The sequence below is a fragment of the Syngnathus scovelli genome, chromosome 17 (genome assembly GCF_024217435.2).
Source record: "Syngnathus scovelli strain Florida chromosome 17, RoL_Ssco_1.2, whole genome shotgun sequence".
Classification (NCBI taxonomy): domain Eukaryota; kingdom Metazoa; phylum Chordata; class Actinopteri; order Syngnathiformes; family Syngnathidae; genus Syngnathus; species Syngnathus scovelli.
Window position 1 is genome coordinate 3,508,983 of NC_090863.1, and position 24,192 is coordinate 3,533,174.

Below are 24,192 nucleotides of genomic sequence, written 5' to 3' on the forward strand. Positions count from 1 at the left end.
GAATAAATCAGATGAATTATGTGGAAGTAGTTAAGATAAAAATAAAATAAAAGGAAGAAGAATGCAGAAGAAGTTGAATAATAATAAAGTCAAGGCAATTCAAATTTATTTATATAGCCCACAAGCAAGTCTCAAAGGGCTCCAAATGTACAAAAATTGCCAATTTAAAATACAAGAACAATAAGTGTGAGGGCCACAATGATGATCATGACAGCAAAAATATTTCTAATTGGTTTTGATAGGTACAAAGGGGGAACATGGAAGAAGGTTTTCAAAATTTGTGATATAGCGTGACTCAATTATCAAGAGTAAGTATTTCTTTTTAATTCTAAGAATTGGCATCAACAAAAAATGAGAACGATAATCCAAGGTTATAGTGTAAGTGGCAGGAGGAAGCTGTGTATATTTTTTAAACATTATTTTCAGTATCATTATTTTTTAGGAGGGTCAGTAATGCTTGTGAGAAGATGAATGAAGGAACAAGGTAACAGTAAAAGGGAGTGCTCTAAAAATGTTTGGTTCTTTGCCAGAGGTAGTTATTTGGAGGGATGAATTTAAACTGAAAGCAAAATGGAACTGTTTAGTGGAAGAAATATGGGAAGGTGGAAATATTGAAGTTACAGCTCAACACAAAGTGTCAAATAGTCTGAGTGTGAGATGTGAGCAAACTAAATGGGGAGTTAAATCATGTTCCAGTATTATGCATATTGGCAAACGATGTGAGGACAGGAGACCAGACAATTAGATATTAATTTTGGATTTAAAATAAAAAAGGGAAATTTTAATTGAGGAGAAAATTTTGCGTAGGGAGGGTTTTTTTTTTTACAATTTGATATTGTATGTTTTATGTGTGTGTTGTGGGATGACAGTTTGTCTGTAATGCTGTATGAATGTCAAGTCTGTACTTGGGATTGGGTTTGTGTATTGTGAATGGTTAACATGATTCAAGGTTGGGGTGATGTGATCACAGCAGAGGATAACATTCCTCTCACCTGAAAAATATAGAGATACTACAGATTTGAAAAAGCAAGATTGATCAGGGCTCATTTTGGACTAAATATGGGTTTAGGATTACTCTGGGGCACCATTGACAACAAAAGACTTCAATGGAGAAGGCCCATTTCAAGATTGTGACCAGACGTGACTATACCAGCATTGACAATCAAGACTCTGAGCCAAGACAGTGTATGACAACAACTCTGGACTTACCTGACAGTGTGACGAAATGTATGTGACGGAATTTGTGATGACTTGCTTTGTTTTGATGTTTTACCTAATTGTATTGCAGCCTCTAACAGCAACCCAGGGAGCAGATTGTGCTTTATTTGTTAAACTTGCGTTTACTTTGCAGGTTGTCAACTGCAGTCTTGGAGAATTTTGTGTCATGTCTGTGAACATGCATTAACAACTAACCCCTTACTTTTTATAATGAGTTTGTAAATGTGATCGGTTTCATGACAGGCTCGGCAGGCTCCAATTTTCTATTTCATGCGTGTGTGGGGATTATTATTTTTATCATTATGAATTTTATTTTTTTGGTATTATGGATGTTTATTGTACGGAGAGCTGCATGCGCAGCTACAGGTGGGTGGTGGCTTTTGTTCATACAGCCATGTGAGATGCTGCCAGTCGAGTTTCAGGGACTGAGAATTGGTGATTCCAGGCTAGGATGGCATCTGGAGGTACACCGAAGTCCAGCTGGCGATGGGTATGTCACCATGGACATTGTTATTTTTACTTTTTAACAATGTGTCAAAAGGGGGAGGTAAAAAAAAAAAAAAAAAAGGGGGGAATTGTGAGATTTTAAGTGTTTTCAGATTTGATGGTTTTTAAGTCTTCAACATGCTGGACGGAGGAGAAGAAGCAGCTTGGCAGAAATGAAGTGAATGGGAGACAACATCATGAGATGGAGCCAAAGCCTGGTAACAAGTGTGAAGAGTTTCAAAATAGCTTATAATAAACTGTAGACCTTCACAAGATAGGATCAAATAGGTGGGAGAGTATTAAATGTAAAAAATTAGAACAATAACATACAGACTCCAAACGAATTGGGGACAGGCGGATTATGAACGTTAAAGTTTGAATAACACATTATTCACGTGATTCATTTGCAGGATAAACAATGGAAGGGATTGATAAACTGAACAAATTTAAGATGATTGCGGAAGTATTATGTCGGAAACAAATAGATTCGACAAGTTTTTTCCCTATAAAATGGTGCCGTTTGGGTTTGAAGTACATAGTCGCTTCAAAGGAGGAAAAGCATGATTTAAGATATGTGATTAATCAATGAGAAGGCTATCCCTTGTACCAGGGGGGTCAAACTCATTTGTTCACGGGCCGCAGTGTAGTCATAGCTTCTTTCGGAGGACCGGTATGACTGTCCTACCCAAATAAATGTGTGAGCACCTCACATTATATAGAGTAAAAGCTACAAAACAAACTGGCAAGTAACTTGCTTTCAAATCAGACAAATAAAAACTGGTCTAATATTTAAAAATCAAATATTATTAAAAGTGAAGACAATTTGCAATTCGAGTAATGACACGTGAATAAAAAGCACAATTTGTCTTCGCGGGCTGCATAAAATCATGTGGCGGGCTGTATCTGGCCCCCAGGCCTTGAGTTTGACACCTGTGCCTTATACAAAGGTAAAGTAGGATTAGAATTTGATAAAACAGATATGGACATCATCATGTTCCATTAGAGTTCAAATTGCTTGCAATACAATTACAAATTAGTTAACACCTGTGTGATTGATTGATTGATTGATTGATTGATTGATTGATTGATTGATTGATTGATTGATTGATTGATTGATTGATTGATTGATTGATTGATTGATTGATTGATTGATTGATTGATTGATTGATTGATTGGTTGGTTGGTTGATTGGTTGATTGATTGATTGGTTGGTTTATTGATTGATTGAGTGATTCATTGAGTGACTGACTGAAGGGCTGAGTGACCGAATGGGCAATCGTTTGATGTCTCTGTCTATATGTATGTACTATATATGTATGTATGTATGTATGTATGTATTTCGTTATTTGTTTATGTATTTCTCTTGCACATTTTCTTTCTTATCTTCCACTTCTTTCGGCTGCTCCTGTTAGGGGCCGCGACTGCAGAGCGATCGTTTCCATATCTTTCTGTACCACCAACCATCTGCATGTCCTATCTTTGTCTCTGCCACACTCTCCATTATTTTGGCCAGTAGATTTCCAAGCCTCGCTTCTAACATTCTTTCCGATAACTTCATGCTTTGCTTAATCAACATAACAACACCTCTGTAGCTACTACAGTTTTGCGCATCGCCGTGGTCTGAATTAAGAAATAGAAGTCAACACCTTTCCGGGGAACTTCTCGCTTTTTAAAAATCTCCCCTGCCACCTCTCCTTGATAGTTCCATGCTGTCACTGGAATGTCGTCTAGGCCAATTGCCTTTCCACTGTCCATCTTTTACAAATGTCTGGGTATGAATTTTATCTATATTTATTTTTCTCACTCATTGGCGGCCCCACAGAGGGACTTGTAGCGGCTCCACAGAGGGACGTGGTGTGCCAACAGAGGGACCCTGGTGGCATCAACGATTTTGGTGACCTCAGTAAAACTGAGGTCAACAGAGGGAGTGAAGGAATGAGGTCGAAATACAAAAAGTCCTGCCTCGCTACAAAAACAGATATGCTCAAACCTCATTGAATAAAGTACATAAGCAGACAAGTATATTCACATATTAAATAAATAAAAGAAACATTTGAAGCATATAATTATACCTACACACCAAATCAATAAAGAAGACATAACTAGACATTTTTGATAAGTGGTGATGAGAAAGGTTTTTATAACTTTATGATCTGATATATATATTTCTGAGGACTTTGAAATAACAAATGACTTTTGATATATTGCCTAAATAGCTTAATGACCCTTAAGGAACTGTGGAATGCATGCCTGATGTTTTTTCTCTGAATCATGGACACGGCCAGAGTCGTCTTGACCGTTCAGTACTTGATTGTATCTTATGTTTTGACTAATGCTAGACGCCAGTTTTTGATTACTACTGAACGCTCAGCACAGAGGGAAATAGTTTGCCTAACAAAGAAAAGATACGGTTGAATGCGGTACGACAGTGTATGTCCAAGATTGGAGAAGAATGTTCACAGGAAGGTCACGTGGAGATAAAACCAGTGGGTGCCAGAAGGAGCCACCCGAGAACTCGGCCAAACATGATCGCCAAGGCCGAGAGACGGGATGGAAGACAACAGCCCCCTCCACACACACACACACACACACCAACAGCCCCCCCCCCCCCCCAACACACCGAGTCGCCCATAACCAGCACCACTCCCATGGAAGCAGACTCTCCTTCGAACTTGCCCCACCCCGAAGACTCATCGCCCATCAATCCCAGCCCACAATGTGCTACTGAATATAAAACTGATCTAACAACCTTGGACTTTGCCTTTTCTGAATGGAGACTTTCCGCTCTTGAAGGGCCCAGCGCTGTATTGTACTTTCCTGAAAACAGAGCTTTTTGAACAAGAATTGTGATTGAACTCAACCAATCTGTCTAAGTCTAATTTCTGCTTCAGTGTCTTTGCATTTTCCTAAATCTGAAGAAATCAAACGAGCACGCAGTGAGTAAATTGGATAACAGGTGATTGGCAAAGGCTTTTGCCGTGAGGCGCAGATAACGCGCTCCCTAAATTGTGGACAGAATCCAACATTGCCTTTTCTGAATGGAGACTTTCCACTCTTGAAAGAGTGTATTGTACTTTCCTGAAGACAGAGCTTTCCGAACAAGAATTGTGATTGAACTCAACCAACCTGTGTAAGTCTAATTTCTGCTTCAGTGTCTTAGCATTTTCCTAAATCTGAAGAAATCAATCACGCAGTGAGTAAATTGGATAACAGGTGATTGACAATGGCTTTTGCCGTGAGGCGCAGATAGCGCGCTCCCTAAATTGTGGACAAATTCAACAGTATACAATTTCTCACTGGTACAGATTAAAGGACAGAGTGGGTCATTGCTGAGCTCAACGGCACATCCAGTTGCATTATTCCAATTATTCCAAAACTCATATGTCACAGAGTTATATCCTTATTTAATACCAAAATATCATTAAATGTAAAACCCAACCTTGTAGCACGTCCCACCTTGAAAGATCAATCCCAAAGTTGTTAATGAAAAGGGTCTGTCTGTGAACTGTTAAAGAATGGAATGATGTAAAGACAGTCACTGAAGATAATTTGAGGTCAGCGCTGGCATGTAAAAATTCAACAGATTTGCATTTCCATTCTGGTTGATTTAGTCTCTACTCAAGGTCGTAACAGTTGATCAATTCAAAAGATCTGATTATATCCTTCAAAGTTAGAGTGAACCACTTGTGATTCATAGTGGTGTCCTTGAAGCTAGATCTTCCAAAGCCAAAAGCAAAGTAGAAATACTTGTATTCCTTGTTCAAAAATGTCTTTCTCGACAGGCCCGGGGTAAAAAACGTGACATAATTGAATCCAGGAAAATTGGCAACACTCATAAACTCGCAAATCCCATTCTCCTTTGTTCAGGGAGATGCTGTCATCTGTTATCTAGGTCAACTCATCTTGCTGTCCTTTTGCAACTCAACAAACAAACTTAGTCTCGACACTTTTATAGCCTTTCCAAATATGACAGCTTGCAGAAAATAGTCGTACAATATGTCTTAGTAGACAAGTAATTTGATCATGCTTGAAATGAAAATGATATGGAGCGAAGCCTGTTTCTGCAAACCTTTTCACATTTACCTTCATCACTTTCTGTTTGCTAATGCCTAATGAGACACAACACGTCAAAACTAAGGTGGTTGCTTGTAACATATGATCAGGGGGTAAGGAAATAAGAGTTGTGATCAGCACATTTTTTTTTTGTCAGCTCCAAGAACAACACTGTATACCAGCCTAAAGCAAATATGCAAAACAAATAGGTAAGGTGTATTTTTCTTCCATTTGTTGTAATTATTTGATTTTACATTTGTTTTTTAATTACATTAGAACACAGTCTTTTGTTTTAATACACAAGTACATAGCTGTACTTCTACAGTTTATGCCGCGATATTGTGCGAGAAGTGAAACTGGCATACCTTCGACGCCATTTTGACTCCTCCTTCCCTCGGCTGTCCTATTCAACGCGTCGCCTGCAGATCCAAAATGGAGTAATTTTCCTCCGTACCGGGACCAACGAGATTGTGGTCCTAGTTGGTACCTTGCATGCCAAGTCATGGCGTCCGTTAGTACGGGAAGCAGAGTGTCCTGCGGAAGAGATTTGGATTGCGTGCCAGAAGTTGACGAAACATTAACTGCGGTCGCCAAACTCGGGTAAGAAGAGTGTTGCTTAGTGTTGAGCCTGGATGCGGAAATTAATGCGTAAATGTGAACGATTGATGCTAAGCTAGCCGGCGAGACACAAGCACGTGCCCCATCCCAGTGTTGTGCAGTTTGTAGCCAAATATATTGTGTATGTTTAATAGTTTGCATTTATTTGTCTCTGCTACTCAGGTTTGACTTCGTATGCATGCCCCTCTTCCACCCGAGGTTCAGGAGGGAATTTGAGTTGGAACCCTCTAAATCTCGACCTGGTCCACAGACGCGGTCTGACCTGCTGCTGTGTGGAAGAGGTTAGAACGCATTCGCCTGAATGTTGGCCACGGTTTAATGTGCATAAATGTGCGCATCTATGCAAAAAGAATAAGGCATAGATGATGCCCATTTATTAAGATTACTTTGAAAAATAAATTCAAGGTGTACTGTATGCCAACAATTTATAGGTGTGACATTCAAGGCCCACTGCATAAATGAAGGCAAGATATACAAACCAGAATTTGCTTGTTGATTTTTGATTATTGTATGTATATATTTTAGATTGGAACACTCTGATTGTTGGTAAGCAGTCCCCATGGATTGACACAGATTGTGAAGTGGAGACAGTACGCAGAAGCTCAGAAGCTGTGAGTTGGAATGAACAGTCACAAATGTTGATCCTGGAAACACTCCTTTCATTCCTCTCTTCCCATTTTCCTCTTTTGGGTCTTTGCCACGTTCTTCTTATGCCTTCCATTTCCATCAAAATTGTGTCATTCTCTCCAGGCGCTGGCACAGGAATTGCATTTCTCAGCCTACTTGGGTCTGCCGGTCTTCATGATGTTTTTAAATGGACCTCATAAAGCAAATCTTGCTCGTGTGCTGCTTAATCATATCCAATCTGGACACCACACCACAAATGTAAGACTGCTTTAGGAATAAGAGTTGAGAGCAAGGCGGCAAGAGTTACGAAACGAATCTCATGAACTTTCTGTGATTAGTTCTGGATTCGAGTTCCACTGATGGCACCTGAAGACATGCGGGAGGACCTGATTGAGAATGAGCCAGTCACATGTATTGATGAGACAACTATAGATGAGAAGACCTGGAACTGGTTAGTCCAAAGCGACTAAGTGCCATCAATCTGCTGTTTGCTCTTTGAATGTTTTCTTACTTGTATTATAAATATTGCTTTTTGTATTATTTGTTTCTTGTTTTGCTTGTACGTGTAGGTGGCACTCATTAAGGACACTTTGTGATTACAACAAGAGGATTTTTCTTGGTAAGAACAACATGCCACTACTTAAAGTCAAAGTCAGCTTTATTGTCAATTTCTCCACATGCCAAAGACACACAAAGAAACCGAAATTTCCTGTTTTGTTGTCATGAAGCCATTGAAGTGGGAGCAGACATACCTTCAGAAACTGTAATTGATAAGTGGTTTGGGGAACCAATCAAAGCAGCCATACTTCCCACCAGCATCTTCCTAACCAACAAGAAGGGATTTCCTGTTTTATCCAAAGCACACCAGAGAATAATTGTCCGACTTTTCAAGGTAGGAAAAAGTTAGTTGATTAATATATCAAAGGGTATTTTTAAACAGAGTAGCTATATAAAAAAACAGATTTCATTTTGACCTCTGCAATTTGATTGACAGATTTCTCAAATGTCGCGGTACTAATTAAAATGTCTTCTTCTCACAGTTGGAGGCACAATTCATCTTTACTGGTACAAGTCGTCACACTGACAAGGACTTTCGCTCATACCTGCAGTACCTGGAATACCTCAGTCAGAACCGCCCAGCTCCCAATTCCTATGAGCTCTTTGCTAAAGGTTATGAAGATTACCTCCAGTCTCCCCTACAGGTACAGAAATCTTCCATACATATTATAAAATCATTTTTGTGTCATAAAATTACTTTAGTTTTTGTTTTTAAATTTAGGGCCTATTCTTGATGTAATAAGACATTTTTAAAATGTATATTTTCATGAATGTGAGTCATGGGGATAATTTTCTTGCTTCCATACGATGGTCACATTTCCAGAACGTCCACTTTGTGGCCTATTTTTCTCCAATATACTGCTGTCATGAAAATAGGTGACTAAAAAATGACATGCTGTGTTTATTTAAAAACAGTCTTGTATGAACTTTTCCACGTCTTCATCCTATTTCATGTAGCCTCTCATGGATAACCTGGAGTCACAGACTTATGAAGTTTTTGAGAAGGATCCTATTAAATATTCACAGTACCAACAGGTAAGACCCACAGTACTGTCATGACGTTGTTTTTGTTTGGGTAGTATGACCTTTAACGCTTCTCGTCTAAATACCACTTGTCTTCAGGCTGTGTATAAATGCCTTCTCGATCGAGTCCCGGAGGATCAGAAAGACACCAACGTTCAGTGAGTAGCATCACCAAAGCAAGTGCTTTATTCAGACATGACAAATGAAAAGGAGTTCAGATGTATTTGTTTTCTATTCACTGACTTTTGAACAATGCATATTCTCTACAAAAGAGAAACTCGTTTGCTTGTCTTGGCAAATGCAGAAAATGGGGTTAATTAGTTGTAACTCCTTTCCACAGAGTGTTGATGGTGTTGGGGGCAGGCAGGGGTCCCCTGGTCAATGCGTCTCTGCGTGCTGCCAAGCAATCAGAGCGCAAGTTGAAAGTTTACGCTGTTGAAAAGAATCCCAACGCTGTCATCACGTGAGTGGCCCCGACAACAATATGCCCGACTTGACTCTCAAGGAAATCGAATGATCAAATATTTTGTCCTGACTCATAAACTTGTTTGCATGATTTGCTTCCATAGGCTGGAAAACTGGCGCTTTGAGGAGTGGGGAGATCAGGTGACTGTGGTGTCATCTGACATGAGAGACTGGACCTCGCCTGAGAAGGCTGACATCATTGTCAGCGAACTGCTTGGATCATTTGGCGATAATGAACTATCCCCGGAGTGCTTGGATGGAGCGCAGCACTTTCTCAAAGGTGCTTCCTTGCAGTCATCTGTGTCTTAGAATGAAAAAGAATAACCAAAACACTCCTTAGAATGGTGTATTGCACCACCAGAGTGAAATTGCTAAATGCTACCTTTCACGGTGCATTAACAGTGTATTTATTTCTTGGCAGACATTTTTATTTTTTTAGTTTAGATGAAGCTTTTACACTGAATGATATTTGGTGGTGCAGGTATACCTAATCATTTGTCCAGCAAGAGTAGAATTGCTGTCACTTTCTTTTCTTCCTTGTTGTTGCATCTAAAGTCAGTTTCTATTTCCTCTTCTCGTGTCTCATTATGCCAGATGATGGTGTGAGCATTCCCTGCTCCTACACCTCCTACCTTGCACCGCTGTCCTCCTCCAAGCTGTATAACGAAGTCCGAGGCTGCAGGGAACGCGACAAGGATCCCGAGTCTCACTTCGAAATGCCATATGTAGTACGTCTCCACAACTTCCACCAGCTGTCTGACCCCAAAGCATGCTTCACCTTCACACACCCCACAACAGGTAGAAAAAACACAAACAAGTTTTACACTGATTCATGCAAATTTATTTTAAGGAACTGACTTTTTTGCCCCCCCACCCCCCTTTAGATATGAACAATAACCGTTACCAGTGCCTCAAATTCTCAGTGAATTGTAACTCGGTCCTCCATGGCTTCGCTGGGTACTTTGAGACCACACTCTACAAAGATGTTATACTCAGTAAGTATGCTTCAAAAAGTAAAGTATAGTCAAGTTATAATACAAACCCTTTGTCTGTGCTTAATAGGCATAAAACCTGATACACATTCGCCTGGAATGTTTTCGTGGTTCCCCATTCTCTTCCCACTCAAAGTAAGTACTTTGGTTAGCTTGGAGTACTAAACACATAGACATGATCCTCAACAAATCTAAATTCCTGTGCTTCCTTCATCAGCAACCCATCTCTATTTCACGTGATGATGATGTCACGGTGCGATTCTGGCGCTGCAACAATGGAAAGAAAGTGTGGTATGAATGGGCTGTGACAGAGCCGGCATGCTCTGCAATTCACAACCCTGCTGGACGCTCCTATACAATCGGACTGTAAACATGACCACAATGTTGTCCTCCCGTTCCTACTACATATTTTCTTTTTGTGACAGTTGTGGAGATTTGTGTGCCTCATTGTCAGTTATACTAGGTCAGATTATCCTAACACAATGTTGAAAAAAACACATTCAGTGTCCTTGTTTTGTTTTTGTATACAGCAAAGAATCACCACAAACATTAAATCTAGCACAAACTATGCCTTATTGAAGAAATTCCATTAAAATAAACACCTGTCTGGTCAATTGACAAATATAGGGACTCCTGTGGCACTGAGATTACATGCTAAAATACCCAATTGTTTTGTATTTGTATGTTTAAATCATGTCAATAAAGACGCTGTTATGTTCCATTTTTTAAACTTGGTTTTTGAATGCTTGTGAATATTTTTTCCACTCATTTATGACTTGTGGGATAGTAGGAATTGCGGAAGTCATGAGGCAAACTAGAGTTGTGGAAATCGGCGTTAATCCGAAAACATTTTCAAAATAACAGGTCACTTAATATATAACGTGGTTATGATCATGTTACTACTCTATAAACTGAGTTATTTTGTCTAATTATTATTTTAAACATTTGTGAACAGTCGTGTAGGCCAATCAAACAAAGAACCATGCGGGGTTTATTTAACTGGAAGTTTATTTTGAAAGGTCAAGCACGGAAATGACTCACCACTGATATTTCTTGATGGCCATTCATGAAGACAGCGCCAAAGGTGTCGAGGAAGGGAGTCTACTAGTCTATTTGTTTTGTTAATGGTCTTTAGTCGTTAAATCTACGTAGTATTCGTTATAATTTCAGCAATAGCCTTTTACACAAGTCTCCCGCCATGCTAATTAATATAGATTTTTAGCTTGACACCATCTCCCACGGTTAGCTTGGCGCTATCTCAAGGTTAGCCACCGGTTACACTACCTGAATGACCTGTCTTGCTGGTATTGTTAGTATTAAAATAACTTTTTGGGGGGTTAAAATGTCAACGTCTCTTTCCTGACATTCAAAAGTGACGTAATGTGTCGTTAGTGAATACACTTGTATTACATCACTATGTGTTGAGCACTAAAAACGTGTTCTGTTTAAAACCAAAAACGTTGTTATGGACTAATAAATTGAACGTTTCAGATTTAGAAGTAAATTTACTCCATTTTACTGTATTGTAACATTTTTTTCTATTGCTCACTCACTCTCACGTCACACACTTCTCTCTCTCTCTCTCTCTCTCTCTCTCTCTCTCTCTCTCTCTCTCTCTCTCTCTCTCTCTCTCTCTATCTCACAGACACAGCCATGTCTCCATCGGTTCCACTGCAGGAGATGATCCGGGCCATTAGGTCGGCCAGGACCCAGTGCGAAGAGCGGGGTGTCATCCAGAGGGAATGCGCTGTCATCCGGGCACAATTCAGACAATCTGACAACGATGGTCGATCTCACAACCTGGCCAAGCTTCTCTATGTCCACATGCTTGGCTATCCTGCACACTTTGGTCAGGTGAGAAGATTTAAGTGGGATGAGGCAGATGATTGGCTTTAGCCGTAAAATACGATTGGCAGTCCAATCTATTATATACTTCTATGAATGTGGCTCATGCTGCAGACACACCGGAAACCACAAATTACCCCACCACACCAATCAAAGGCTATAAAGGAAGACCGACCAAGTGGACCAATGAGTACGCCCTGGTTCTTGCTTGGCTGTTTTAGAGCTAAAGTTGTTCCTGTTCAAATTCTTCCTGTTAGATGGAGTGTGTTCGGATGATAGCCAGCCCTCGCTACAGTGAAAAGCGTGTAGGATACCTTGGAGCCATGATGCTGTTGGATGAGAAGCAGGATGCCAGTTTGCTCATCACCAATTCCATAAAAAAGTAAGAATGCCCATTGCAATCACATAGCCCTTTGAGGAATTAAAAAATAACTGCGCAGTCGACTGAGTTTAAATGCAATGGCTGCAATTATGATATGTCGAAACTGATGGCTATTTTTTCCATTCAATCGTGCATATACTACTTGTCTGACTGGTGACATAAACCTTTTGTTGCAAATGTACTCAAGAGTTATTCCAGGAGACAAAGTTTGGTGCAACATATAAGGCGAAAGTAGAAATAAGAAATGACAAAATTTTCATTCATCATATAAAACAGCAGCTATGTGCTTCTTGCTTTTCAGTGACCTGTCTCATAGTAGCCAGTATGTGCAGTCTCTGGCTCTATGCACTCTCGCCTGTATTGGCTCGGCTGAGATGTGCAAAGATCTTGCCCCGGAGATTGAGAGGCTGCTTCGAGCCTCCAATTCTTACATTAAAAAGAAGGTAATGATCCTCTCGTTATTTCCATACCGCAGTTCAAAGAAACATTGGTGATGCTGAGCTTGTTTCTGCTCTCCCGTAATATGTTTCTGACGCTCTTCTCCTGTTTACCCAGGCTGCACTGTGTGCCATCCACATTGTTCGAAAGGTTCCAGATCTCGGGGAGCTCTTTGCCCGAACGACTCGCTCTCTCCTGGCCGAGAAGCACCACGGTCAGTTTACCTTTGACATCTGTTTGAGACAAACATTTACTCAATTGTTTTGTGTTCAAGGTTTTGGCTCTGTTTGTCTGAAGGTGTGCTTCATGGTGCTGTAGTGCTCATCACAGTGCTGTGTGAGTGTAGTCCAGATACACTGGAGCGCTTCAGAAAGGTGTGTAGATGACACACACGCACACTCAAACATATTCACACGCACATTTTGGGCTGATTTGACAAAGTAAGTTCATTGAGGGTATTAACAGAAACCCGTTAAGCATTCTTAAGAACATCAAACTACAGTATTTGTCCACTGGCCTGCAGCACTCTGCATTTCCATTGACATTGTAAAACATCTTCAGGCACTGCACCTACTCTAAATTCTGCCTGACTTTAACATGTCTACTTAGACGGTGTCTGTGTGTATTGCAGACGGTCCCAGATCTGGTTCGCATTATGAAAAGCTTGGTAACTTCCGGTTACTCTCCAGAGCATGACGTGGCAGGGATCAGTGATCCTTTCCTACAGGTTTGTCTTCACTCTAATACTGCTGAAAATCGTGATTTCAATTATTACCCAAAACAATCGTGATATCTTTTTTTTCATTATCAAGCAACCTGTTATGATGGAAATTGGGAGCTCTTTGTATGTTGAAAGATATTTTCTGTGAAGATTTAAGCTCCTGATCATGTATACACACAAAAAAAACTAAAATATCACACACTGAAGAGACGTTAAATGCAAAAAGAATAATAAAACGAATGCCTTCCATTCACAGGTCCGCATCTTGAGACTGCTGAGAATCCTCGGGCGCAACAATGAGGCAGCAAGCGACACCATGAATGATCTCCTAGCTCAGGTTATACTTCTGCTTACTACAATGCATTCATGCTAGCTGTTTGATTTAATTGTTTACAACGGGTCAGCTAATAGATGATTTTTGTGTGTCACTGTACAGGTAGCTACCAATACAGATAGCACTAAGACCGTGGGCAATGCTGTGCTGTATGAGACTGTTCTCACGGTGCTGGACATCAAGTCCGAAAGTGGCCTCAGGGTGAGAGGACACTTTTTAAATGGGGGCATGCCTCATTTACAATAATTATAGTCGTTATACTGAGTAAGATGAATTCCCTCAGATCCTGGCTGTGAACATCCTGGGCCGCTTCCTCCTGAATAACGACAGGAACATTCGGTCAGTGCATCTTAACGGCATTCGAACCCCCAATTTGTATTCCTTGGTTTCATCTCTTCCCCCATCCTCGGCTTCTTTCCCTGTACATTTTCGTTCCTCAAGGCCACTGGCAACTTCTTGACAGGTTGTCATCAGTCTGAGCTATCTCAGTGCCTTGCCGTGGTACATTATCTCTGGAGCCACACTAGAAGGTCACTTTCTATCTGCTAGGCAGGATGAAGGCTCATCAATTGTTCCTCTGGGCTTTGTTATAGTAATATTTTTCCCAACGCTTATCTTTAAGGGACATGAGGTCACTTTACAGGGTCCTCTGGTTTTTACCTGCAGGAGGCTTAATCGCTTTGTGACCATGATGGGACAGGTTTTTTTTTGTTTTGTTTTGTTTTGTGACAGCTGTGGTGATAGTATATCAACATTGTTTTATCAGAATGACAGATAAATCATTCACTAGATTAATGTTATTTTATTTATTATTTGTTATTCATTATTATATTTTACATGATTATATTATTATTTCATTTTTATTATATTATTCATTTGTATATATTTATTATACAAAAGTTTTTGGCTGAAAATATATTTTATTCAATAATATTCTCAACCTGTTTAACCCATTATGCATTTGGCTACACAAAATATTAAGTTGATCCAACATGACCTTTTTCGGGGTATCAAACTAAAATGCAACAGTGGAATAGGTTAACGGAAAATCCTGCAAAGTCATTAATTGCAATTTTTCAGCTTGCCCTTCCTATTTTGCAGATTTTCTTGTTATTGTTTTTGTCCAGATACATTGCCATGACCTCCCTGCAAAAGATCGTTGGGACAGACAACATTGCCGTACAGCGTCACAGAGGAACCATTGTGGACTGCTTAAAAGACCCGGATGCTTCCGTCAAACGGTAACACACATATTTTTCCACACTTTTTTTTTTTCAGTTTCAAACATGAGCTAATATCCAGTACTGTCCATTTGTTCAGCCGTGCATTAGACCTCTCCTTAGCATTGGCATCCGCCAGCAACATCCGCTCCATGATGAAAGAGCTGCTCATGTTCCTCTCCTCCTGCCCACCTGAACTCCGAGCTGAAACTACCAGCGGGATATTCTATGCTGCAGAGAGGTGAGCACATCATACACATGCTCTTTGGTATAGTCGTAGGCGTGCAAATATTCACGATGGCATGATACATTGGCACTGTCTTTGCCCAAAGCAGGGATTGGTTTACTCCCATTGTGTGGCACACATCTTCACTGTGTGATTGTTGAAAACGCTCAAAGGCATTACTGTATTGGTATGACACGATCGCCACACTTCTGTGCGTGTCTGTGTTCACGACCACGCAGACACGGATGAATTTCCCTGTGTGTTTCTGATCTGCTCTAAAGCACCATTGTGTGTGTCTGTCAGGTACGCACCTTCCCAGCGCTGGCACATTGACACCATCCTGCATGTCCTCACCACGGTAAACACAAGGTCACACATTGTATGAAACAATTTTCATTTGTGCTGGGTGGCGTAAATGAAGCGTTTGAAGGGGGGGGGGGAAATTGAGTTTGTTCTTCCAAACGTTCTTGAACCGCAAGGTTAACTGTTGGTGGTGTATGCAATGGAAAGGGATGTTGAGATTTATTGCATCAGCAGCTGTGTGTATAAAAGTGTGTGTTAATATGCTTCTGTTTGTTATACATTCCTACACTGCTAGGCTGGAGGTGATGTGAGAGATGAAACGGTTCCCAACTTGATCCTGCTCATCACCAACGCTTCTGAGCTTCACTGTTACACCGTCCACAAACTTTACCGAGCGCTGCTAAGTGACATCTCTCAGGTGTTGTCCTCGTTTTATTATGTTGTTGACATTTTATTATTATGAATTTATTTGTGATGCTTGATTTTCTTTTTTCTATACAGACATTTGTCCAAATACAATTGCATCTAAGTTACTTTTTATTACTCTGTAGCAAGCACTGGTTCAGGTGGCCTGCTGGTGCATTGGAGAGTATGGAGATCTGCTACTCAGAGGAGAATGTCAGGAGATGGAGCCTGTTGAGGTCAATAAACCACACTGGTTTATCATTTGCTTTTTTTATGGGAAAACTTTGTATTTTTTTAATTCACCATTGTCAATTATTGTAATTAGGTGACTGCGGACAGTGTGCTGGAAGCCTTGGAAACGGTTCTCCAGTCTCGCATGTCCACCCCGACGACAAGGGGCTTTGCTCTCACTGCCACCATGAAACTGAGCACCCGCATCATTGACAATGTCGAGTAAGACACACTTTTGTTGTCCCAACAACATAAACACAACTTACTGTTTATATTTTCTACTTGGTAGTATTCTAGAGCAGTGTTTCTTACCCACTGTGCCGCGGCACACTGGTGTGCCGTGAGAGACGTTCAGCTGTCCCGTGGGACTGTCCAATATTAATTACGGAGCGCATTGTAAACAGGATCGCCAAACCACTGGTCAGATAGCCACTCAGCTGCTATCAGAACAGCAGAGCGTCTTTAAAAGTGACTTTGTTCTTATTGTTGCAATATTTATAGTCTAAAACAGTAAACAAAATCACGTTGATTCTTTTATTTTAATCACAATCACTTTAAATAGTTTATTTCTTACACCGTCTAAAACCTTTTTAAAAAACTGTCACTTTTATTTAAAAAAGGGAATACAATTTAAAGAATATTTAGTATTTATTTCTATTAAATTATTCGACTCTCCATACATATATAGGAATAGGACTCTACGTGTTTCGTTGTAATATAACTGATTTTAATATACGAGCTTAACAGATTTTTGTTGGCGGTGTGCTGCGAGATTTTTTCCAATGAAAAGGTGTGCCATGAATGACAAATGGGAAACACTGTTCTAGAGTTACATTGATGATTGAAATATTTATATTTAAACTGGGGAAAAAGCTGATAAACCCTGTAACTCCATTTCCGTATGTCCATGTCTCCCTGTTTTTTATTTGTTTTATTTTAGTCGAATAAAAAGCATTGTAAGCATTTACGGCAGCTGCATAGATGTGGAGCTCCAGCAGAGGGCAGTGGAATATAACGCGCTCTTCAAAAAATATGACCACATGAGGTTTGTGTGGCTTTTCATCTTGGAGGGGAAGAAGTAGTCTATTCTCTTAAAAATGTTGAGCTGTTGTTCACTGTGTGTCCACAGAGCAGCAGTGCTGGAGAGAATGCCTGTGATTGACAGGAACTCACCGGGTCATACCAACGGGGACTCGATGGGGGGCGTCATCAAAGAGTTGGAGGTGGACAAGGTGAAGCAGAGAGAGACCCTACTGCCACAACTACCTGCTAACCAGGTGATATTCCCATGGCCAATTTCAATGCACTTCTGAAAAAATACAATATAAGTGCATCTGAAAAGCGTTTATTTAGCTCTACTGTACAATGTAGATCAGGGGTCACCAACACGGTGCCCGCGGGCACCAGGTCGCCCGTGATGACCGCATGAGTCGCCCGCAGGACTGTTCCAAAATTAGCTAAAATAGCAGCACTTGTCAGTGAGCTGCATCTATTTATTTTACAGTCAAACCTCGGTTTTCGAACGTCCTGGTTCATGAACAAATCGGAATTCGAACAAAAAATTAAAAATTTTTTTGCTTCGGTTGTCCAACAGAAGGAGCCGGGAGGACCTGAGAAAACGCGACCGCGCGGCCCGGATGCCGACTGACTCCGTTGTTATTGTATTTTCGTTACTTTGAGGATTGTATTAACCCCTAATAATGCCTCCAAAGAAAGCAAGTGGGAGCAGTAAAGCCATCCTAAAACACAAAGACGCTCTTGCGACAGTGAGCGCCCGGCGCGCTACGGTTGCGCGATCGGACCAAATTAAGCTGCGCACTGAGGTCCACTTAAATTTTGGAAAGTACATCAGGACTTTAAAAATATTTTCTAGATTCTAGCGGCAGCTCTGTCACAATAATGCGACCATCGCGGTGCAGTTGCGCGGTGGGCGACGCGCTACGGTTGCGCGTTCGACGGTGCGCTGCAGTTGCGCGATCGGACAAATATGGGCAAATGAAAAAATGCTTAAAATAGGCGGGGTTTTTTTTTTGTCTTGAAATGGATTTAAAAAAATTCTATTATTTGTAATGGGAAAAATAGATTCGGAATTCGACCGATTCGCTTCTCGAACCGCCTTCTGAAACGGATTGTGGTCAAAAAACAAGGTTTGACTGTATTTTTGCTATTCTTGTTAAAATCACACTGCAAATTCTGTTATTTCAGAAGTGTATGTCAAACTGGTAGCCCTTTGCCTTAATCAGTACCCAGGAAGTAGCTCTCAGTTTCCGAAAGGTTGGTGACCCCTGATGTAGATCATGTTTATTTACATAAACCATCTCTCCTGACCAATTATTTCATTGTTGTGTGTTATGCTAAAGCAATGGAAATGAAACTCAACTAACCAGTTTATACGTAATGTTCTGTCTGGCATGAGATCACTTAGTGAGTCAGCACTTGTGAATTTCATCCGGCAACATGAGTGACGTTGTTTTGTATCGTGCTGTGTTTTTATTTGCATATCCGTTAAGGAACTGAGTTGGGTGCTTCTCAGGAAGTGTGGTCTTGAAGTATGACATCAGAGCCTAAAAATAAACCAGGTCAAAATGATACATGCTTTAAATCAAGCCTTCCTGCACTTAGTAGTCGATTTAAAAGATATTAACTTCGTGTTTTGCAGCAAACTAATTAAACTTGCCATTCCGCCAGAAGCATAGAGTCATTTACCGTTGTAGATCGTGAGTGCCACCTTGTGGAAATAATGGGCTAACCAGCCTCACTTATTTATTATTTATCTTAATTCCATGGGAGTGTTGTCAAAATAGGAAGTGGTTGTGACGGCTCTTTTTCAAATACATTCCCACACAAGCAACAGCACAAATTGCCGTCAAGTTGTTTATTTTATCTCTGCGAGATCTCTGCGAGATCTCTGCAATATCGTAAGCAGCGAAATCCGGTGATTGATAGTAAAGAAAGTACCGTAATTGGCGGACTATAAAACGCACCGGATTATAAGCCGCACCAGCTAAAATTCAGGGATATTTCAGTTTTTTTCTTACATAAGCCTCACCGGACTATAAGCCGCACGTGCACACGAGTTTTTTACCAAGAAAGACAGTACATAGAAAGCCTTTTTAACGTTTTAATAACATACTTGAACATGTCTTTCTAAACATTGCCTGTGACGCAGCAGTAGTACCACAGCAACGCGGAAGTGTGCACACGAGTTATTAGCAAAGAAAGACTGGACACAAAGTTTTTTTAAAGCTTTAATAACATACCTTAACATTTCTGTCCAAACACTGCCTGTGACGCGGCAGTAATACCGCAGCAACACGGAAGTAACACATCAAAGTCACTGAGACGCGGCGGTAACACAGCAGCAACACGGTCGCACAGCACTAACAGGGCTGGTTAAAAAAAACATACCAGTAAAAGTAAAAAAGAGCCGTCTTCATCTTCCTCCTGTGCACTGAAACCATCAGTCTTCCTCCTTAGTGTCCGATTGGAATAGCGTTAGATATCCTTCGCCTCACACTTTCTCAGTCTCTCTTTCGTCGTCGGTTTTATGCATTTCTTCGAGTGTGAAGAGGGTCTGTTCATGCTAATCTTATTCCTGCACGAAGCGCTAAATTACATTAAACAAGCGAGCGACACGTATAGCTTAAAAGTGGCATCATATGCATTTCTTTTGTCCCCCATAATGACGGTTTGTGTATAAGAGCTTCCTGTCTTTGTGTGAATGCGGGTGTGTGCGTGATGCGCGAGACGATCAAAACACAAACTGGCACGTTTTCTTCGGTGCATTATCTCTTCTTCGTCTGTCTCGCTCTTGCTTCCTGCTAGAGCGCCCCCTGGAGAACGGAGGCCGTAAAATCCATAAGTACGCTCCAGAGTAGACACAAGATAATGTCAGCAACATCGACTGCCTTTGGCTTAAAAGCGGCATCATATGTATTTCTTTTGTCCCCCATGATGACGGTTTGTGTATAAAGGCTTGATCGCATTCTGCGTGATGCGCGAAATGTAAACACAAACTAGCACGTCTTCTTCGGCGCATTATCTCTTCTTCGCCTGTCTTGCTTCCTGCTAGAGCGCCCCTTAGAGGCCGGAGGCCGTAAAAATCCATAAGTACGCCGCGCCGCCGTTTAAGGTTCAAAGTAACCATCCATCCATCCATCCATCCATCCATCCATCTTCTGCCGCTTATTCAAGGTAACCTTCTGAATAAAATGCATTAAAAGTTCACATTCATTACAACTTGTTTTTGGTGAGCAAAATGTCAGAAGAATTGAATTTAAATGCTGATTGATTGGGTTTTAATACAATGCAGATGGTCCAAACAGCGCCACTGCTTTGTGTAATCTCTGAGTGACATGGCAGAGTAAGAGAAAGGGTTTAGAGCACAGGTGTCAAACTCAAGGCCCGGGGGCCAGATACGGCCCGCCACATCATTCTATGTGGCCCGCGAAGACAAATTGTGCATCAATTTCGTGTGTCATTACTAGAATTGCAAATTGTCTTGACTTTTAATATCTTTTTTTTTAAATATTTGACCAGTTTTTACTCATCTGATTTGCAAACGAGTTATTTGTCAGTTTGTTTTGTAGCTTTTACTGTATATAATAATGTTAAGAGTAAAAGTGATCAAGTCATCACAAAAATCAAAAAAAAAAAATTATATAAGCCGCACCTGCAGGGTCCAAAATTTTGGAAAAAAGTCGCGGCTTATAGTCCGGAAATTACGGTAATAGCTCTCAAAGTGAGTCAGCGTTTGAGCATGCAATTAGATCACACTTTGTGAGAATCACCTAGTTCAAATAGTCCGTAAACTCTCACTACTTTATAATCTGATGAATGTGATAATGGATGCATGGAGTTCTTCTTTCCTCCCGTGTTTGTGTTTTGTTAAGGTATGTGATCTTTTGAACCTGCTTGGGGACTCCGAGGAATCCGTTCAGGCGGGCCCAGCTCAGGGTGACACGGTACCCGTCCAGTCCATAACCACAGCCAAGCCTATTGGAGGAGAACTTTTGGATCTGTTGGGCGGATTTGAGCCCACCCCCTTGGCATCAGGTTTGAGTGCTCCACACCGCATAGTCAAAGGCATCTCAAGATGTGCAAAGGGGGGGTGACGTTATCAGGTTGCTTTATTTCCTAGCCCCTGCAGTGACATTGTACGAGAAGAATGGTGTGACTCTGACACTCAGCTGTGAGAAACAGTCCGACTCGGCCGTAACGGTAACCCTGAAAGGCTGCAACTCATCTGACTCGGACATCACAAGCTTCGCTCTGCAGGCTGCTGTGCCAAAGGTTTGTGGCCAGGAACTGAGCACTTTGAGACACACACACACTTGGGAACTATTGGTAGGACGACTATGATGAGGCAAAGCTGGGTACTCTCATTGGTATTTGCAAAAACCAGAGACTACTAATTTCAGGTTGTAGAATAACATGAACCAAGTGTTAGGTATCCACGTCTGTGTATTTGATGGTTTCAGAGTGTCCACTTAAACATGAAGGCCCCCAGCGGAGACACACTTCCTGCAAGAGGCTTGGCTCATGTGACCCAGTTGGTACTTCTCAACAATCCAAACAAGGTGACTATCCATTTTCATGTTTTTCATTGTAGCAATCGTTTCTTGAGCTCAACCGCAGAAGGAAAAAGTGTCATCTGACCCATTTCCCCCAGGTCAACCTTAAAATGAGGATACGGATATCTTACTCAAGCCAAGGATCTTCCGTTCAGGACACAGTTCAAATTGATTCCTTTCCTGGACTTTCTTGATTGGCTCCTATCACCAGACATTCCTCAGATTCATCATTTGGTTGTTTACTCTGATGCTGAACTTTGATAAAGAAGTCATCTATTTGATATTGCATTCAAGACAAAAGTAATCAAGTATTGTTTTTCCAAGGTCAGCAGGCTATTAAGCATCATCAGCCTAGATATAATATTCAGGGTTTTGAGTACTGTAGTTGATTTGACCTATCATATAATTGTCTTTTATTTCTTTGAGATACTAAATGTCTTGTAGCACTCCATTTGTACTCCCTCCAAATCAATTGGTTAACAGGACATTGCCAACTAATGAACTGTCACTCTATCGTTAGACACTCATAGCTCCCCTCTTCTCCTGTGCCTTTTATTCTTTGTGCTCAAAGGTTTCTTATTGTTAGTAATCATTCAGTTACATTGCAATCAGCATTACTTGATAAATCGTGCAGAACCTCTTGAACAATAGTCATGTTTATTTACAGTCACTTTTAAGTTTTAAGGTCTGTATCACATAAATTGTTCTCAGTATTTTTATTTGAAAGACCAATCCACATACGCTTACATTCAGAAGTCCTCCCAAAAACTGCAAAGTGTCTGCAGTGGTGTACTGTGGATGGTTAAACTGTTCCAGATCCAAGAACACTATTTCATGTTTGAATTCACACTAATTTTCTAATAAATGACGGGATGATTTCAGCACCTTAAGCAGCAATGTGTATTCTATGCAAATTTGAGGAATGTGCATTGGAAAAAAAGTGCAAAACCCAATTTAAGCATTTATTGACAATTTCCACAGCATTGGTTAATTGTCAATTTTTGCACATGTCGTCGTCCTGAAAGTTGTTGGATTCAAGATTCAAGAGTTTTTATTCGCCAGGTTTGAGCGTGCCAAACAAGGAATTTGACTTGGGTACATCACAGCCTCTGCTCAACATTTAGGTGACTAACAACACTCAGGACATGTGAAAAATATTCTCAAACATCCCCTGATCTTAAACTCCCAAGAGGGCAAGGAGAAACTCAAACCTCCAGCTCGGGGAAATGAGAAACCTTGAGAAGCGACCACAGATGGGAGGGTCCCTCTTCCAGGATGACCAGGCTGCAATGGATGGATTTAGCTACCTAAATGTTGGCTGAGAGTCCAATTCCATGCTCAAACTTGGCAAATAAATAATTGAGATATTGAGAGTGGCCTGTACAAACAGGGCAAATGCAGAAAGCCAATGTGGGTCACAAAAATATTCACAACAGGTTTGCTTTAGAGTGTGGGAGGGGTCATTTGGTTGTTATGGTAACATACTTTAATGATGTTGGGACACGTCGAGCATTGGCACACAGCTGGCATTGCGTTAAGCGCCATTCATGTTGAGGTGAGTAGTACATCGGGTGTGTGAAAGGCTTCCCCCCCTCTTAGCGCCAACACCAGATGGAGCACCGAGCCACCCTGGATTTTGTAGTCTGCTGCCGTCTTTTCATCGTTCCTGAAAATCATAGGACAAAATATGCATGACAATTACACTTGAGGGGGGAAAAGATTGTCACGGGGGAAAAGATTGTCACTGTGAAAGAGCTCACATCTGTTTCCCACTGTAGATGAGTCTTTGTTGTTGAGGGGGTATGCCTTCTTTTTCTTCCACTCTTTCTTTAATTCGCTCCACCTAGAAAGCCAAACAAGATATCGGATGAGTGTCTATCTTGAGTGTTATTCAAGACAACATGATTTTAAATGTCTTTACCTTGTCTGTGGGCTCAATGTCGATTTCTATTTCTTTTCCAGTCAGAGTCTGAAACAAATTGATCAGCATTCCTTATTTAAAACCCATGTCAGCAGAACTGGGGGGGGGGGGGGGAACAACTTTTCAGGTGTCAACTCTACAACGTAGACCATAAAGATGACGACGTAACAGCAACATATGAGGTGTCAATTGCAAGAGATTTCACGCATATAAAATGACGCCTCACAAACGTATTGTTCATAATAAATACAGCGGCAAAAGTGCAAGCTACACAATATAGCTACAAAATGAAACAGTCGTTTCATTTGGAAAGATCCCTCCAAAGAGCAGACTTTCTTGTTTGACTTCAAATGACAAACGCCTTACCTTCACTTTGATCAGCATTTTGAACGAGGAATATGACAATTTGAAATGATCTTAAAGCGATTTTGTAGTCTGAGTAGATCTAAACTGGTCGCCGGGATGATTCAGGATTACTTCCTGTGTAACATGCTAAAGGTTCCGGAAGTGACGTTTGCGTAAAATGTTTGTCCTTTGTTCCGCTTTGCAGCCT

At 40.9% G+C, this 24,192-nt stretch overlaps 3 protein-coding genes across 4 annotated transcripts; 2 read left to right on the plus strand and 1 right to left on the minus strand.

Moving 5' to 3' along the window:
• The first annotated feature begins 6,159 nt into the window (after positions 1–6,159).
• Positions 6,160–10,770, plus strand: prmt5 (protein arginine methyltransferase 5). The gene is made up of 16 exons (XM_049746365.1): positions 6,160–6,357; positions 6,538–6,656; positions 6,901–6,986; positions 7,126–7,260; positions 7,341–7,453; positions 7,572–7,621; positions 7,731–7,894; positions 8,043–8,204; positions 8,518–8,595; positions 8,683–8,741; positions 8,924–9,046; positions 9,153–9,328; positions 9,643–9,846; positions 9,933–10,043; positions 10,111–10,175; positions 10,258–10,770. Exons 1-16 carry the CDS (start codon positions 6,260–6,262, stop codon positions 10,408–10,410), a joined length of 1,896 nt encoding a protein of 631 aa, XP_049602322.1. The 5' UTR covers positions 6,160–6,259; the 3' UTR covers positions 10,411–10,770.
• A 301-nt stretch (positions 10,771–11,071) lies between these two features.
• On the plus strand, positions 11,072–22,602 carry ap1g2 (adaptor related protein complex 1 subunit gamma 2). 2 transcript variants are annotated; one of them, XM_049746364.2, is made up of 22 exons: positions 11,074–11,303; positions 11,686–11,894; positions 12,143–12,267; positions 12,569–12,710; positions 12,823–12,919; positions 13,003–13,079; positions 13,337–13,432; positions 13,683–13,763; positions 13,863–13,961; positions 14,044–14,099; positions 14,888–15,001; positions 15,081–15,221; positions 15,510–15,564; positions 15,805–15,927; positions 16,061–16,150; positions 16,240–16,367; positions 17,086–17,190; positions 17,275–17,422; positions 21,038–21,200; positions 21,286–21,437; positions 21,626–21,724; positions 21,817–22,602. In XM_049746364.2, the coding sequence occupies exons 2-22, from the start codon at positions 11,694–11,696 to the stop codon at positions 21,910–21,912; spliced, it is 2,388 nt and encodes a 795-aa protein (XP_049602321.1). In that variant the 5' UTR covers positions 11,074–11,303; positions 11,686–11,693; the 3' UTR covers positions 21,913–22,602. The 2 variants fall into 2 exon arrangements, 1 of the variants encoding a protein (XP_049602321.1); XR_007486978.2 differs by lacking the exons at positions 21,038–21,200; positions 21,286–21,437; positions 21,626–21,724; positions 21,817–22,602 and adding an exon at positions 18,434–18,984 and having other exon boundaries at positions 11,072–11,303; positions 17,275–17,510.
• Positions 22,603–22,667: 65 nt separating this feature from the next.
• Positions 22,668–24,165, minus strand: nedd8l (NEDD8 ubiquitin like modifier, like). Its single transcript, XM_049746366.2, has 4 exons — positions 24,006–24,165; positions 23,640–23,687; positions 23,479–23,561; positions 22,668–23,384 (listed from the first exon to the last, which is right to left on the minus strand). The coding sequence occupies exons 1-4, from the start codon at positions 24,021–24,023 to the stop codon at positions 23,264–23,266; spliced, it is 270 nt and encodes an 89-aa protein (XP_049602323.1). The 5' UTR covers positions 24,024–24,165; the 3' UTR covers positions 22,668–23,263.
• Between the last annotated feature and the right edge of the window lie 27 nt (positions 24,166–24,192).